The sequence below is a fragment of the Episyrphus balteatus genome, chromosome 3 (assembly GCF_945859705.1).
Source record: "Episyrphus balteatus chromosome 3, idEpiBalt1.1, whole genome shotgun sequence".
NCBI lineage: Eukaryota > Metazoa > Arthropoda > Insecta > Diptera > Syrphidae > Episyrphus > Episyrphus balteatus.
The window spans coordinates 2,522,945-2,540,871 of record NC_079136.1 but is presented as its reverse complement, the minus strand read 5'-3'; the positions used below and the strand labels follow the sequence as shown (position 1 = coordinate 2,540,871).

General features: G+C 33.0%; 2 protein-coding genes across 5 annotated transcripts in view; one reads left to right on the top strand and one right to left on the bottom strand.

Annotated features, from left to right (window-relative positions):
• Positions 1-6,091: 6,091 nt before the first annotated feature.
• LOC129914369 (beta-galactosidase) overlaps positions 6,092-17,927 on the bottom strand; it is a 31,248-nt gene continuing 19,412 nt past the window's right edge. Inside the window, exons 1-6 of one of the 4 annotated variants that reach the window (XM_055993577.1) lie at positions 12,414-12,781; positions 8,725-8,900; positions 8,503-8,653; positions 8,095-8,440; positions 7,889-8,036; positions 6,092-7,196 (exon numbers count right to left, since the gene is read on the bottom strand). In XM_055993577.1, the coding sequence (XP_055849552.1) occupies positions 6,149-7,196; positions 7,889-8,036; positions 8,095-8,440; positions 8,503-8,653; positions 8,725-8,900; positions 12,414-12,518 (1,974 nt within the window). In that variant the 5' untranslated portion in view covers positions 12,519-12,781 and the 3' untranslated portion in view covers positions 6,092-6,148. Of the gene's footprint in view, positions 7,197-7,888; positions 8,037-8,094; positions 8,441-8,502; positions 8,654-8,724; positions 8,901-8,994; positions 9,117-12,010; positions 12,119-12,413; positions 12,782-17,927 lie in introns of those variants that run through there. The other 3 variants (XM_055993578.1, XM_055993580.1, XM_055993579.1) reach the window with 3 other exon arrangements.
• The window catches only part of LOC129914368 (unc-112-related protein), a 64,473-nt gene continuing 62,701 nt past the window's right edge, over positions 16,156-17,927 (top strand). The window contains exon 1 of the mRNA XM_055993575.1: positions 16,156-16,757. Within this exon, the coding sequence (XP_055849550.1) occupies positions 16,631-16,757 (127 nt within the window). The 5' untranslated portion in view covers positions 16,156-16,630. The remainder of the gene's footprint in view (positions 16,758-17,927) is intronic.

Here is a 17,927-nt window from a genome sequence, read left to right as displayed (position 1 = left end):
AAGAATACGAGTGTTCTCATATGTGGCACGCAAAGCTGCCCAGGCAAGTGCAAAACTAGCATTTGTTAAAGGAAACTGACTGACAGTCCTAAATGCCTCGTCTCTTGTCTTACAACGAAGATGGAATAGTTTTTCCACTTCACCTAACTTAGGGTGTTGAATATAAACCGCATCGAACATGTCGCGAAATGCAGGCCAAGAGATATAATCACCATGAAACACATCGGTATCGCATGGTGGTAATTTAATACAATGAGAAGACCCGGATTTCTGTGTGACAGTTGTAAACTCTTTAACTACCACAGGTTCAGGTTTGAGTTTGTTTTGGAACTCAAGAAACAATCCTAAGCAATTAACATAAGTTTCATTGCTGTTTCGGTACTTTGATTCTATTGCATCAATATCGAATGGTTCTTCCTCAAGAGTAGGGACATAACGAGCGCATTGAGCATAATTCTCTTTAACATTTTTCCATAAATCTTTGAGCTCAGATATTCGTGCCTCTAATGTCGTAATTGAATGGCTGGTTTCAGGCACTTCCTTTGACGAAGCATGAAATTTGACAAGCAAATCTGTCGCAAAAATAAAATCGTCTAATTTTGACATGATCGAGAACAAGAGACGTTGCGATTTCAGAATTAATTTGAAAAAACTTTCAAAAAATAGTTCAAAACAAAAGAATTTTTCAAAATTTTATTGAGAAAACACAAGGGTTCTCAAAAGAACCTTGAAAATAAAGAGCGACTGGGTGAAAACGTTAGTAAATTTTTGCGTTTTCAGAATTGATTTGAAAAAACTTTCAAAAAACAATTCAAACAAAAGAATTTTAAAAATCTTATTGAGAAAACACAAGGGTTCTCAAAAGAACCTTGAAAGTAAAGAGCGACTGGGTGAAAACGTTAATAAATTTTTGCGTTTTCAGAATTAATTTGAAAAAACTTTCAAAAATCAATTCAAGCAAAAGAATTTTTCAAAATTATATTGAGAAAACACAGGGGTTCTCAAAAGAACCTTGAAAATTGAGCGACTGGGTGAAAACGTTAATAAATTTTTGCGTTTTCAGAATTAATTTGAAAAAAACTTTCAAAAAACAATTCAAACAAAAGAATTTTTTAAAATCTTATTGAGAAAACACAAGGGTTCTCAAAAGAACCTTGAAAATAAAGAGCGACTGGGTGAAAACGTTAATAAATTTTGCGTTTTCAGAATTAATTTGAAAAAACTTTCAAAAAAAACAATTCAAACAAAAGAATTTTTCAAAATTTTATTGAGAAAACACAAGGGTTCTCAAAAGAACCTTGAAATAAAGAGCGACTGGGTGAAAACGTTAATAAATTTTGCGTTTTCAGAATTAATTTGAAAAAACTTTCAAAAAAAACAATTCAAACAAAAGAATTTTTCAAAATTTTATTGAGAAAACACAAGGGTTCTCAAAAGAACCTTGAAATAAAGAGCGACTGGGTGAAAACGTAAATAAATTTCAGCTTAATTTTCAGAAAAAATATTTGAAAAGTTTAAAGAAATGCACAAGTTCCAAAAATAATAAAAAAAAAACTTTTCAAAGAGAGTTCAAATAAGTTTAAATTCTTAAAATAATTTATCAAAATTTGATTTACAATTTTGTTAGAAAAAAATTCCAGAGAATTATCGAAGAGTTGCAAAATTCAAGAAAAACTATTTAAAAAAAACTATCTGATATGATTCGAGAGTTCACAAAGGAGCATTTGAAAATCGTAGAAAAATATATTTATATTTTTTAAGAGCAAAAGAAATGTCCCAAAGGAACCTGACGACCAGCTCAAAACTTGATTGAAGAGAAAAAAATTTGAACCGTTCAAATATAAATCGAATAGAAAAAAAAACCAACGCGTGATGTTTACTGTAAACTAAAATCACAGTTGCAAAACTGTTTTATGAAATGACGCCAGCCAATAAATGCCAACGACAAACAAAATGCACCGTTGCTGGGAGCACGAGTAGCACAAAAAACCGAGTACAGTTGGTTCTCATAAGAACCTATGTAAAAGAAAATGACTTTTTGAAAATGCAATGAGAGTTTTTTTTTTTTTTTTTTTGTAAGATTTCAAGTCAAATGACTTAAAAAAAATTAGCAATACCGCGATATGAGACCGAAAGAGATAGAATGCGACGCCAACTATAATTTATACTTTTACCGTTGAAAAAAACTACAAAAATCCAATATTGTATGTATATACATATACATATGAATGTAATATTTAATAAAAAAAAAGCCTTTCAAATTATAGAAAAAACTTCAACTCACCCTGTACAGTTTTTTACTGAATTTTAATTTTTAGGTTGATTTTTTGTTGACTCTGATGCTTCTTTCTTGATGATGATCATGATTCTGCTTTTTCTATGAACGATGATGATGCTTCTTCTTGCTTGATGATGGTGCTCCCTCGTTGCGCCAATCGAGGCAATGGCGATACAAAAATTTTCCAGCTTCTCTGGCGTCTTTTTGTGGCCCTCAAAAGAGCCTTTTAATTATAGGCGTGTCGTCGTCAAAAGCGACGATTTAATATGTGTCCAGCACTTTTGTGAGTGCACGTGTGGTCGCAGCTTAAGCGTTGGAGCACAATTATCTGGCTCGTTTGGACCAATGTTTGTGGCGATAATTATATCAAAACCCTAAGAACTTACTTGGGTTGATTTTCTTTCCACTGTTGTGTGCTGTTGCTGCTGCTGCGATTGCGGCGTCGTTGTGGCGTCCACGACGACTTTCTAATTGATGAGTTTTAACTTTTGTTCGTTTTTTGTTCCTTTTTGTTTCATATACTTTTTGTTTCTTTTTGGTTTGAAGTAAAACACTTTTTGGTTTAGGTTTTAAAATATTAATTTAACAATTTTATTTGATTAGGTTTTTTGTACTTTTTAGTTTTTTACTTTCTTAAAATTAATGTAGAGACAGAGAGGCGAACTTGTGCCGTTGAATGTTCGAGAAAGAATGCCATTCAAGATTGAATGGTTGAAATAGGAAAAAAAGAAAGGAAGGGCAGCCAACTGCCCGCCACAAAATCATCGACGAAAAAATATTTGGTGATGCCAAACATTATTTCGTCGATGATTTTATTTAAGGGTACGTTAACAGTCTGCTTTTACACGAAGACGCAAGACGCAGAAATTATCTTCGAATTTTTCTTTGATATTTGTTTCCGTGCGTCGCGACCTTTTTTCTTTTGTTTTATTTTGTTCTCGTTTTCGTATTTTTTTTTTCCAAAACTTTACTATACATTTTTTCTTTCAATGTGAAAAGCCCATGAAAGAAAAATTTTTAGTAAAAATTTTATCAAAATCACCTAATTTAATTTTAAAACCTACACCTTTTTCTCAGTGTATAAATAACGAACTTTTGCACAATCTAATCTGCTTTTCTGAATAGAAGAAATGATATCTTCTTATTTTAATACAACTGCACACTGCGCATTTTGTGTACAAGCAACGCAAGCAAATGCCAAAAAAGCTTTTGCAATCATATTGAAGTTTTGAAAGCTGGCGCTGGAGTATATAAATAATAATCGGTTGCAAAAAACATTCTATAAAAACAACAATAAAACAAGATAACTTTTTTTGCCAGGTTCAGCAATATATATTCTTTATTTTCATTTTGATGATTAAACATACAATATGCAATATAAAACTCATATCGACATGACGACGGTGATTCCCCTGCATTTGACATTTTTGTATTTAAACGAACTTTTGTGCCACAACAAAAAAAAGTTAATTGCTATTGTTAATTTTTCTTCACATTCAAATTAACTTCAACTTTAGTCACCGGCTTATTTATGTTCTTTGGAAAGAATTTTTTAGGTTTTGCTCCCTGTCCAGGTTGATTCTCTGATGATTGAGGTTTTTGATGCGAATGCTTTGGATTGTTATCGTTCTTTGGAGTTTGTTTTTTCGGTGGAGGTCTATGAGGGGCTGCTGTAGTTGGTGGAGCTTCAATTGTCTCATATCGCTGTGCAATTTCGAGTGCTTTTGGCAATGTCAAATCGGTACCCTCCTCACAAAATCTATCGAATACAATTCCATCAAAAGATGTCACAAATTTATCTAACAATGCCTGTTCGGTTCGTGTACCAAATTGACAGTTAAGAGCTAAACGACGAACTCGTTCATGCCATGCTGTTGCTTTTTCGGTCTTATACTTCCTTGCATGATAAAAGTCCTTACGTTCTTTGAAAACCACCACCGATGGAGTAAAGAGCTTACTAAACATTTCCAATAGTTCTTCGTATTCTTTGTCGTTTGCTGAACTTGGAAAACACATATTTCGTATTCTTTCATAGTTGCTAGGTCCAACACAATTGATAAGGATCGACTTTTTTTTGTTTGGATCTTCAATGTCCAAAGCTATGAAGTAATGTTCAAGACGCTCCTTATATGATTCCCATGATTCTAATTTTTCATCAAAAGCTGGGATTGATGCTGCCATTTTATTTTTACCTTATTTATTTTTATTTTTATTTTTAAATGCTAATTATCACCGCTACACAAAATTTGTACTGTTGGTTGTGTCGTGTCAGAAATGTTTCTGAAAAGAGAACAATCCATCGATAAAGTGCATGGTTTCAGATTCTTTATAAAAGCTTTTATCAGTGTTGCCACTTTGTGTTTGAAGCACTTTTAATAAAGGGGTTTATGTTTTATAGCCGATAGGTACACACTTATTTAATCATCTAAGGCCTAATTAATTTACTCTCTATTATATTTAGGTAAGTTCCCCATTAAAAATTAGAAAGCTGTTAATCGTATAGAGGCTTTAAATTTAATGTAAAGTGAATAAATTGTTTTAGTACTGACACATGGTTTCAATTTTTATTTATTTTGACCAGAGATCAAATCAAGATTAGCTGAATGCAAGCTAATATACACCCGCCATTTTAATGATGTCACGTGTATTATAAATCGAATGTGAATACCGCCTTAGTGCCTGGCTACACAGTGATTTTTCAATCGATTGAAAAATCACATGCGATGGCTACACACTGTTGTGCCCAATCACGTTCCACTTTTACATTTTCTAGGAACAAACGTCAAAAAGAGGAAAAAATGTAACTGTACTGCCCTCAGAAAATTCAGTTCCCTTCGTGAGCATCTTCCCCCTTCACTCCTCATCCCTTTTGCCTACAAACTCACTGCTAAGGCGATTGAAAAATTACCGTGCAGCCAGGCAGTTACAGATTAAAGGCAAACATACTTGAATGTTTTATCTATGGACAGCTACAAATTGGGGCTTTTAAGCAATCTGTCTTTGTCTTATTCCTTTCTATCATAACTGTTTATTAAAGAAGTACAAGAAAAAAACAACCAATCAAATCAAATCAACTCTGAGGAAAACAAAAGCATACATGCATAATACACGCCACTTTTCCTCAAAATTGAAATGTCAAAAGTTTTTTTCTTCTGTTTCTTTTTTTTTTTTTCTTCGACACTGACGTTTGGCAAACACACAACCATAGACAAACACCAACTACCTAGATCGGAAACTTTCAAATCTTTAATCTATGGAAGCTTCATATAAAAAAGATCCGTTTAGGTTTTGTTTTGCCTCCTGAATAATTTAAAGGGCCCAACCCATAGAATCCGTTGCGTCCGTTGCGTCGAAGTTTTTGACTGACAGCTCGATAAAATACACACGTTCTTATGGGAAGTCCGTCTCCGTCCGATCCGTCGCTTATGGGTCGCTTCCCATAAGAACGTGTGTATTTTATTTTAAAACTTCGACGCAACGGACGCAACGGATTCTATGGGCTGGGCCCTTAAGCCAGAACTATAATTGTCGGATGCGTCGGATGAAACGGAGGGGAACAGCGCTCGCAACCGCATTCGACGAATGAAAACTTGTCAAAAAGTCAAAGAAAACTACAACAAAAACGTGGATTTGACATTAGCTTCCGACTTCTTCCACCGAGCCTATATTCAAATTAATGCATCATCCTATAATAACTGAATTAAGATAAGTTTTTTTGAAGATTCGATAGAATAGATGAATATAAATACATACCGAACAAACAAATAACCTCCTTTTGGTTTTTTCGAAGTCGAGTGAATAAAAAAAAATTAATTTATCTAAACAAAATGATTAAATATTTATTTCCTTTAAATATTAAAAAAAAAAAAATTAAACACCATCCAAGCGAGCAACGTCAGAAAAGTTAATCCGTAAATCAGAAGACGTCTTTTGGAACTCCAACAGTACTATTTCATTTAAACCTTTTCGTAGTACTGGCCCTGGAACATACATCGTGATCTGCGGACCCACCAATGGCCAATATCTTCCAAGATTAAAGCCATTTATATAAGCCACACCCTTTCCCCAGCCTTCAGTATTAAGATATGTATCTGTTGGATTCTCATCAATATTCAACTCGCCGTAAAAAACTACAGGTCCATTAACAAGAATACCCTGTTGTTCTGAAGAAAAATTAGCAGAATTTTTTTGAATCTCCAAAAACTTCGAAATCTCTTCAATTTTCAGCGGCAATGAACTCGAAGTCCAATTAAGAAGTTCAATTTTACTTCCATTGAGCTTTTGAATTGTCACAGGGCCAAGGATACCTTTAGTGTCGTTGGCAATATTAAAGTTAATCCGGCCTTGGTTTTCAACAAGAATTTGCAACTTTTCCCCGATCACACCAGCATTCAGAGGAAGTGAACTTATTTTATTCTGACGCGATAGTGTACCAATAAACTGGCCATCAATATAAACTAAACCTCGGTCGTGTAATTTGTTAACTGTCAATATAGTTGGATCGATTTCAATTTTAGGAAGAACAGTCTCATACAATACTAAACCGGAATATTGATCAAGCTCTTCGAAAGACAATGGCAACTTTGATGTGACTTGTTTCACTGAAAGTGCTTCAAGACCAGCTGGTGAAAGTATATCACCCATTGATTTTAATTGAATTGAACCGTAAGCTGTTTTGGGGCTTTTTGCTGGCACTTCAATTGCTGGCATTATCATGAATTCTTTTAAAACATCTCGAACTTGCATGTATTTGGGAGTTACGTCGCCTGCTTCATCCATAACAGCATCATAATCGTAAGAAGTTATGTCGGGAGTGTAATTGCCGAAGCCCCAGTCATTGGCACCAGCTGTAAATCCAAAGTTTGTTCCGCCAAAGAACATGTAAATATTGACATTTGCACGATACGTCAAAATATTTCTGAAAAAAAAAAGATAAATTATTATGAGTTTTAAGAACAAGATTACAAGCAAAATTAATATCTCGAGAATGATAAAAAGTATTCAAAGTTTAAGCCTAGTACGCTGCTGATGCGAAACGAAATTTTCCATACAAAATTTCGTTAACGAAATCCTGAACGAAATAAAATTTGTTTTGTTTTTGCTTTTAAATTTATTTTTTGATTTGTACCTTTATTATTTTTACTTTGCTATAATACCCGATGGTATTTTTTCGTTAAAATGTTCGCTGTTGACTTTGGAGACTTCAAAATTTTTGGTTTCGCTTTAGCAGCGTACTATGCTTTATGTAAAACAGTCTGACAGGTAGTAAGCGTAAACTTGACAGTAATTTTGTCAGACAACTGTCAAATGCTCTTGTCATTAAACTGCCAACGAATGTGCTTGGCCTCTTGCCATTTGTTTTTTAAGAATGTACAGAATGGCGAAATTCTGGCAAGTTTTCACTCGTGTTGATGGGGCTTGGGGGTTTTGACAAATGTAAAAAAAAATCACTTCCCTTTTTGACAATTGTCACTCGAGGCGTTCACCTGTAATCTCTAGGTGATGTTCAAATTAGGCTCACTCTGCCGAATCATTTTGACAGTTGTGTGACATAGAATAGCCGTTGCATTGTGGCACTTGTCGACTTATTATTTTTTTTATTATACCAACCTTAATGCTTCCGCTACAGCTGCTCCATCTCTACGTTCATTTCCTTCTTGCCAGTGAGTAAGCCATCCTGGATAAAACTCTGAATTAACCAGTGGACCATTCGGTTGAACCGATCTCAAAGTTGACCATACATCATCAATTTCTGAAGCTGAGACAAATAAAATGTATGCATCTACTTTTTGTCAGAACATTCCATTTTAGTTTACCTCTTTCGAGTCCAAAATCCGTTGTCGCAAAAACATCTTCGATCTTGCCACAACTTATTCGATCATTGGGAATATCTGTTGTGAATAAAACTGCATCACCACTACGAACATACTTGTTTGTTTCATCGCGAAGCCATCGGAGGTAGTCTTTGTCACAGGCGTCGAACGACCCATACTCGTTTTCAACTTGAACCATTATAATTGGTCCTCCATTGCCGTACAGATATGGTTTCATACGTTTCATGATATTAGCATACCAAATTGATACCTCTGACGTGTAATTGGCATCACTTGTACGTGGCTTGATATCAGGATATTTGGTAAACAGCCAATGAGGTAGACCACCCTTTTAAAGATATTAGACGATTAAAATAGGTTTTTAGAAATTCAAATCGAGTCTTTACGTACATTATCTCGTTCAGCGCAAATATATGGACCAGGTCGCAGAATGACATACAAGTCTTCCTCTTGAGCTATTTGTATGAATTTCTCCACATCTGCAATTCCATCGAAGGTGTATTCACCGTCTTTTGGATTATGTAAAGACCATTCTATATAACTTTAAAGGAATATAATACAAAAATTGAAGTGTTCTATTGGTTTTTTCTCAAATAAGACTTTCTAACTCACGTATCAACTGCATTCAATCCACAAGCACGCATAGTTCGTAACCGGTCGCGCCAAACTTCTGGCACTGCCCGGAAATAATGAAAAGATCCCGATACATATCGAAAAGGTTTTGAATCCATAAGAAAGACATTTTGTTCGTAGTCGATAGTGAATTTATGTTGAAAATGTTGTAGAGGCTTAAAATAAACAAAAAAAAAACTGAAAATTAAATATATTTATAAAAAAAAAAACAAAAAAATAATAAGCCATATAAACATATAAACAACCTACCATCACTTTTGATTTCGATTAAAGCGAAAGTGATGATGGGTTATGAACTGAGAAAAAGCTTGAGTAAGGCAATGCGTGTTCGTTTGTTTTGCATATGGAAAGCTTTTAAGTTTTAAATGATTCGTAACAGGGTATTCAATATTCATGACAAGTTTTGAAGCTATGAAGTATGAATTCATCACTACATAAAGAAACAACTTAGGCTCTTTTCAAATCTGTTATCCGTTTTTTTCTATCTTTTTTTGTTGCTAAAATCTTCACGTATTGTTTGACGAAAACACCAAGTTTTTGCACTAACGTCAAATTTTTCATGCAATTTTCGAAAATTTTGAGAATTGTTTTGACGTCCGTTTTTAATGCGTTAATGTTTTTTTGACGTACGTGTAATAAAAGAAACTTGTGATTTTCAATTTAAATATTTTGAAAACTAAACGAATTTCAGATGCCCAATTGTATGTTCATAAAAGATAGCTTTTAACTATATATCATACTAAAATATCAAAAAATGCCAGCTGTTATAGTTCCTTCGCAATATACTTCCAGACAATAAAATGCTATTTCCTAAAAATGTAAAAATGGCGTATACGGCACTTCAATATTAGGGCGACGACATGTAACATAAAAGCTTTTTCATGTAACGTAACAGTCCCAACAATTTTCCTTTCAAGAGTTTAAAAATAATTTTTTGCATTATTCTTCAAGAGAGTGTTAAAAAATCGGGTTTGACTGTATAACTAAACATGATAATAACAAAAAACAATACATTGCACATTGAAAAATTATAATGACAAGTTATATTTGACCGTGGCACCTGTTATTAGTTTGATAAAAAATCAATATGCCATAGGTACTTAAAATGAAATAATCAAAACAAAACTTGAATACAAATTAAATACGCCTGCAGATAATAACACCCTCATTTCAAAATTGATTTAAATTTTAATATGAAGTATTTAGCATAGGGTTTTCCTTCACCTGTTTGCTTAAATTGTAATTGAACCTACTAAATATGTCACAAAACATATTTGAAAACAACTACACACATTATGTATGTTTGTAGATATACCAAGAATGCCTATTACTTGTGTGATAATGGCTGGGTTTTTATTATCTGCCTATAGAGTGGGATTAAATTTACCTTGGAATTTTTCTTTACCTGTTCTAAAAACTGCAACAACTGTTATACTAAGCCCCTTTTACTGCTTTTGCATACCTTTTTCTTCTTGCTCAATACAATACTCAATTTGGTTCAAAACTGGACACCATATAAACAAATAATAAAAAAAAAAACAGATACCTTCCTTAGGCCCATTTCACACATAGCCGGTTGCTAGATACACGTTCCTATTGGCGCCTTCACACGATTAAATTGAAAACGTATGAAGAAAAACCGGCTACCCTGGCCGGTTAGATGGTTGCCGGCTATGGGTGAAATGGGCTTTACATTTTCGAATCGCCGGTTTTTTATTTTTAATAAAAGTATAAGTAAGTGGCAGTTCTATTTTTTGCCATAGATAAATGCTAGACCTAGAGTCTAGAGTTACCTGATGCTAAACGAATTTGTTTACAAAAATCTAGTACTACCTAGTACGCAGCTAAAGCGAAAATTTTACAAAGTTATGAAAAATATGTCGTAGTCACGATAAGAAAAAAATTTAAATTAAGTTAAACTAAGAAAAAAAAATGCCCGAGAATAATTTAAACAAGGAAATCAATATAAAAATTAAAAAATCGTCAGAAAATTCTTGTGGACCAAAAGAAATGACCAGGACAGAAAAATGTGAGTGACAAATATGTAAGTGAAAACTCTCTAAATAATCTAGTACAGGTAAGATATTTTTTGTCAAGCTGATGTGAAACAAAAGGAACAACGAAATTTTTCGTTTTTTGATTTTATTTTTTAATGAATTTTTTAAGATATTGGGCCTTAGACCAATAAATAAACTTGTAAAAAGTCTAAATCATTGCTTAAAATCAGGGTTCGAACCTCGGCCATGAAATTTTGGAGCGAATTTAAAAAAAGGTGGAGCAAATGCAAAATTTGCGGAGTAGATGCGAAACACTCGAAATCCTTACTTTTCAGGAAATTTTTTTGATAAAAAAAATAATATTCTATTAAATTAATGTCAATTTGATTCATAAAAAAGATAAATTCACCTTATGCAAGTGGTGGTGTGTTTGCAATTCTAAAATGAATACAATTTCAATTTCAAACATTCCAATCCGGTCAGTAAAGTTGATTTAGGTAAACAATTTTTCAGTGTGGAAAAAGTAGAGTGAAAAATCGGAGCGTAGATTGTTTTTTTCCTTCAAAAGGGGAGCAAATGTGCTCCCATCGGAGCAACGTTTGAACCCTGGTTAGAATATGTTCACTGGACTAGATTATGTTCATTTTGTACTAGAACGAGATGTATGCCCGAAAATTGGCGTAAGAAACTTAAAATTACCGTCAACGACTCGAAATTTTTGAAGCAAATGTCACTTATTTAAAAACTTCTTCATTCATAAACTTTTCTACAGTGAAAATGTTGTTTCTATTGAATTTTTTACATTGACAGTGTGGTCATTGCATGTTGTCAATTCCCAAGTGAATAAATCTCTATCAAACATTTGAAAAATAATTTTACTTAAAAATGCTAAATTTGTTTGAAATTCCTTCGCAAATATGTAGCTATACATAATCTAGTTAAAGTTGATAAATTTTATAACTTGAGAATATCAATACTTTAATCAATAAAATAAACTTTAAAGAAGGAATTTCAATAGATAAGATAGTCTCTTTGTTTAGTACAATCTTCTCCAAGAAAATTACTTAAAAATTATAAACATTGCAAAAAAGAATCCAAATAAAAAACAAATCAGTCAAATCTAGAGGAATATACATAAATTGTTTATGTTTCAGTTCAAGATTCGTAAAAATCAACATAAAATGTTAACTATAAATAAATATATAAATAACCATTTTAATGTTTAGAAGTAATCTTCTTTTTGTTTTACTAAATTTATCACTCCAAACCTGTCCAATTTGCTGAAATGCCCAAACTAGCAATGCCAATGAGTTCCAAAAAGAATTTTCACTCATTATTTAAAAAGAAAAAAGTAATAATAAACAAAAACAAGTTTCTGTTGGATTAGCAAATAAACTTGCAAATATTTATAAATAACAAATAGAATCTGAATAACAGACTTGTGTTAACACTACTTATATATTTTCTTTAACGCACTACACAAAAGCTCAATAGCATTCACTACCAATTTTATCGACAAAAATGAAACATCTAGCGAATGCAGCACTGATTTATAAATAACAAAAGCCTCATTAAAGATCACACATTATGACCTGAATTTATCAATTTAAGAATATGACAATAACGGTAAGCCCTACAAAGGACTCAATAATAATAAATAATGATGCTAACCGGCACAGTGCTCTCTCCTAGAGCAAACCTCATACCGAAGGCAATAAAAGCCGATACACAGATTAGTCCCACCGTCATCAGTAATAATTTAGTACTAGATCTCATATCACAAATTTAATTGATCGCTAGCTTTAGCTTAAGCTTTCCAAATTCCGAATTATAAGCTTAATATCGCGTCACAGAGTTTGTTGGTCACAGCCTCACGAACTAGTCTTGGAGAATACGATTTTAAGTATTTTGCTCACGTCGTCGTCTAGTCGTTTAGTATAGTCTAACATTAGTACACCAAGTTTGACTTATTGTATGAGCACGTCCGAATAGCAACCATAACTGTCGTCGACCGTGTCCGATATGTCTTAAACTAATCATTGAAATTATTGCACGGCCGTGATTATCTAATAATTATTATTGGTTTCTTATCATAATTTTTTGGAGTATGAAAGGATCAAGGGGTTTTTAAGTATTTTTTTTTTTTGTTCAATAATGATAAGCTCTTCAAAGACTATCAAGATCTTGGGAAAATATAACTGTGATTTTGTGTTTTTTTATGATATAAGAATATAAAGACTACTCATATAAGGCCTTGCTATATATTTCTTAAAAAAAAATACACTTTAAATTGATTTTGAGATTAAAAACAAATTTTAGCCGCGTTTATTTGCAGTTAGAAAACTACTTATAAGTATATAATTTGGTACATTTAGTACTAGATCTACTCAAACTCTTCTACCTAGATGTGATTGATTTCGTTGTCATACTTTAGAACTTCCAAAGGAACAGCCCTAATACCCGCATTCCTTTCGATGTGGTAGAGATTTACAATTAAAACATGAAATTCTGCTCGATTAATTTATCAAAAGTACAAACTTTATTTGTGTATTTTGTATGAAATGAAAGTTTCATTGAACCATCTGCTGGACCATTCATTCCAACGGTTCCCGGGTTAGTTACATTCGTCGCGTTTATTTGGAGGTGGTAGATTACTCATTAGTATGTAGACCATTAGTAGATCTATCTAGTACTTCAATTGACATCGACACATGAGGCTTTTTTCTGTTTTAGTTCAGAACAGAGCCTGAACTGTCAAACAAAAAATTGTGTTTCTTTTTTACCTCCGAATTCAGAGCTTCAAATTTGTGTACCTATCTTTTTTCGTTCCAAACGTGTTCTGCGCTTGTTCAGAGCGCGATCGATGGGCTCAGAATAAAATAACTGAGCAGACCGAGTTGAATGCTGAACACCACAGTACACATATACAAGGTAATATATTCGGAGTTTCCATTTTTTTTTTTTAAGTTCGCGTAGTTTGTCAAAATCGGAGCTCAAAGAAGAGGAACTGTTACTTTTCTGTGATTCTTATTGGTCAACTCCCTTGCTTAAAATTTTTTTTATTAGTAGTAGAAGTTTTTTTACTACACATACTTGATAGTTACTCACTTTTGATCTTTGTTTTTAAAAAAATTACAAAAAATATTGTTGACGAATGGGTGTGGTACCTACATAAAGCTAAAAAACATCTATAACATTTTTGGAACTGAAAGAGCAAGAAGATGCGACCAGACGTGTAGTTTTATTTTATCATTACGATTAGCAAAAAACAGTTTGAAATGTTTCTAATCAATATTTCAATATTTGAAAAGCAAAGACAGTTTGATGTTGATTTGTCGATTTTCTTTGAGTAGGCAAGTCAAAAATCAAAGATGACAGCAATTGTTTACAAACACAAATAGAAAACAAAATTCAAGAACTATAACTGACATTTAGGCGCCAAGGTAAATGTGACTCATGAGTCATGAGCAATATGAGAGCTTTCACCTACAAAGAGATTTAAAGATAGGCTTTGTGTGAAAAGTACAATGGAATTTTAATAGGGATTTTAAGCTATCAAATGTCACTGCTCTTCACTGTGATGATTAACCTTGCAACATTGAATTTGTCAGTTTCATTAAAATAATCGCTGTCACTTTTGGCCTTACACGTGATGACATTCCAAAATGTCCCTATTCTCACAATTTAATTTTCACGAAGCGACTTAAAACATTGTATACAAGGCAATACCCCACGCAACTATATTCCACTTTCCATTTTTATTAATTTTTACATCTTTTGTTCGCACACAACTAAGGAACCATAGTCTTAGTTTAAGTCATCATGGAAAAGCATCGTTCAAACAATGTAACTAAAAAGCGCCCTTCTGCTTGCAAAGCATCTAAAGGCGGGTCTAACATTTACCAGTTGCAGCGTAATGCATCTGTGGAACGCATCTGTACACAAAATCCTATAGGAAATTAAGAACCAAATTAAATGAAAGGCTATTATTTCCCTAGAAAGTAATCTGTTATCTATAGCTGCTAGTCCTGGAATAGACTGTTGCACTTGCATCAACTGCTCGTCCACGGTTACCACGGTTAGGTCAGTAAGCACCAACCACATGACCTTCATCAATATGACAGTGTGACAGCAAAAATTTACTCGTAAAATGTCTACATAACGTTTTACGAGTCAATTTTTGCCGTAATTTTTTTTGCGGTAGCTTAACATCGTAAATCCGTAAATAAATTTTAAAATTCTCTTATTATCATTATTAATAATAAATACAGGAATGTGTGTTGATAAAATGACGTTCAAAGGACTTTTCTTCGGTTAGCCGGATGGTTTTCAAAACAATTTGATATCAATTTTTTTCTGACAGCCTCTCCCTGGGAACCCATCTCTTGACGGTGTTCACATTGGCCTCACGTCACCGACTCATTTTGACACCTATGTGATGTCGTTTTCTATTGACTTTTGAGATTTGTGTGTAAAATTCTCAGATTTTCCACTGCAAATAGAATATGAAATCTAGTTTTGTAATTGTGTGCGAAATCTGTGCGTATAAAAAAAATAAAACAACAACAAATGTTCAGACAAATGTCAAACAGAGGAGTGTGTGTGAAAGTGCGTGTGTTTGTATGCGTGAATCTTGATAAAATCCAGAATCAGATTCTTGAATCTCAGATTCATTTTTTTGTCATTTTTTTGAATCTCAAGACGCAAATAGATCATGAAATCTGAGATTTGTCCACTATTTCCCCTCTTCACCACCCCTTTCAGCTGTCAAATTCACAAATCTCATTCTGAGATTCGTCAATAGAAAACGACATGAGTCCGAAGATCTTAAATGAGTTTTAAATTTCATGCCTCTTTTTGACATCTCTTTCTCATCATGAAGTGGAAGTGAGAAAGCACCACATAAACGTCAAAATGAGTCGGCGACGTAAGGCCAATGTGAACCCCTCTCTTCAAAAATTTGTCTATAGGAAATGACATTTGACGTCATTTTAAAACAGGACATTCGTTTTATGACACATGACGGAATCTCTTTATGACATAATTTACTATTTCGCCATCTTACTTCCTTCATTGTATATCAATTCATTCATATACAATGCTTCCTTGTATAATGATTTTTAAAATTATCGTATCCGTTGGAACTTATTATAACACACAAATGTATTTTAGTACAGTTTTTGTCTTAGATTTTTCGCAACAACTAACTCCCAATTTGGTTTATGTATCTGCTTACTCTGAACAACAACCTCAATAATGTTATTACATACACAAACCTGTGGTGAGACTCTCATCATTATTATCCGCCACTTTTATTTATCCGATTAACACAATCTCTTAAAATTTCAAACCCACTCAATTCTCTTCCATTAAAAAATATTTTTATACAAAATCATTCAACTCAGTTCGTTGCCATCATCAGTTGAGTTTAATCTGTTGTAGGATAAGGTAGTGTCCGCACGTCTGTCAGCAGCGATAACTTTTTTTTATTAATCGCTCCTTTTTTATTTTTGCATTACATTTCTTTCATTTTATCCGATACCAAGTGCCTCCCTCTACATTTTGTGAAATCATTTATATTAAATATTTTCCTGTGGCTATTTGTTTCTTTTTTGTAGTAGTTTTCTTGCGATAATTATTTGTTGCAAGTTGCGAGCATCGAACGAAACACAGCAGTGTGTGCCTTATCATGTTTCGCATTTTATCAAAAAAAGTGATTGCTTTTCTATAAAAGAGTGAAGGAGTGAGTGAAACAAATATATATATATTTTTTATATATTTTTATACAAAAAGGAAATCATTTAAAAAAAAAATACATAAATTTGGGTAAAAAAAAATATAAGTGAATTATTTGTGAATAAAATTTTAAAAAAAGAAAAGATATCAAAATGATTCACGTCGGTGATAATACATGGAATTTGAGGGTTTTCATTACGGACCTTCAGGTATCGAAGGTGCTAAGAGTACGAGGAGATCAGCACATTGGTGGAGTTATGCTTAAATTGGTCGATCCAGGTGAGTGTGAATAAAAAACAAAAACTAAAAGAAATCTTCATCTATGACGACGAATTTGTTAAAAGTAATTAACCAACACTGCGAAAATTATTTTTTTTTTCATTTTGAACGAAAAGAATAAACGATTTAAGAATGAAAGAAAAGTAAATTGTAAAAAGTTGCAGATGAAAAAAAAAAAATAGAAAAAAAAACAAAAATACAGCTGTATTTGTTCTGCAGAAGCAGATCGCCTCTTTTTATTGAGTGTATTGGTAAATGTTGATGGAAGAGAAGAGTCAGCGTGTGTGTGTGTATGAAAAAGACGAACAGATGAAAGAAACAAGTGGATGAAAATACTCAAGAAAAAGTCTTGTTCATTCGGTATTCGGCTCGTTCGGCCGATGTTCGCCATTATTTGTGGTGGAACGATCGAGTCAAGGTTTCTACTTGAGTGGGATGATAAGTAGTATGACCAGCTTAGATTTTTTCTATAAACAAATTCTGAAGATAAAGAATTTTTGACAACGACCTTGTCTATGATAAACCATAACATCGGTTGCCAAAAGATCAGCGAATTTAGTAATAAGCATTTCGTTTATTTGAAGGAACCTTTTGAAAAAATATATAAAGTAATATTAGTTCAGAAATTGCTGAGGAACTGTATTAGTTTATTTAATATCCTGCTCACAGAACTCATTTAATGGTAAATGTTTCGAGGCACGTGGGATGCGGCACTACAGAGACGCTTTTCTCATCGAGTTAAAAAAAATTAATTCCCCGTCTGCATCCTGGAGCATCCTACAAAGTAAATGTAGGTAATGTGCATTGTTCATCTCATCGAACTAAAAGATGAAATTGGGCTTTTTTACGAATTTTTCGTTTCTCTTTCTTGCTTAGAGCAAAAATTAGAGGAGAAACAACAACAACATTCAAAATTGATGTTGCTTTCATTTTCTTTGTAGTAGAATTAAACTTCTTAGAAGTAAAATTTGAAATTTGACATCTAACTAAAAAAAGGCAATAAGTAATCTAAAAACTCAGAGGTCTTCAGGTTCAAAGATTCGCGGTTTCGTCATGGAGCCTGCTTTGTATTTTTTTTTACAAAACACTTTAACTTATTTGGTTTGACAATTGGAAGATATCTGATAGATCTGCCAATATTGGCTGAAACTTTAATCCAACATATTGCAT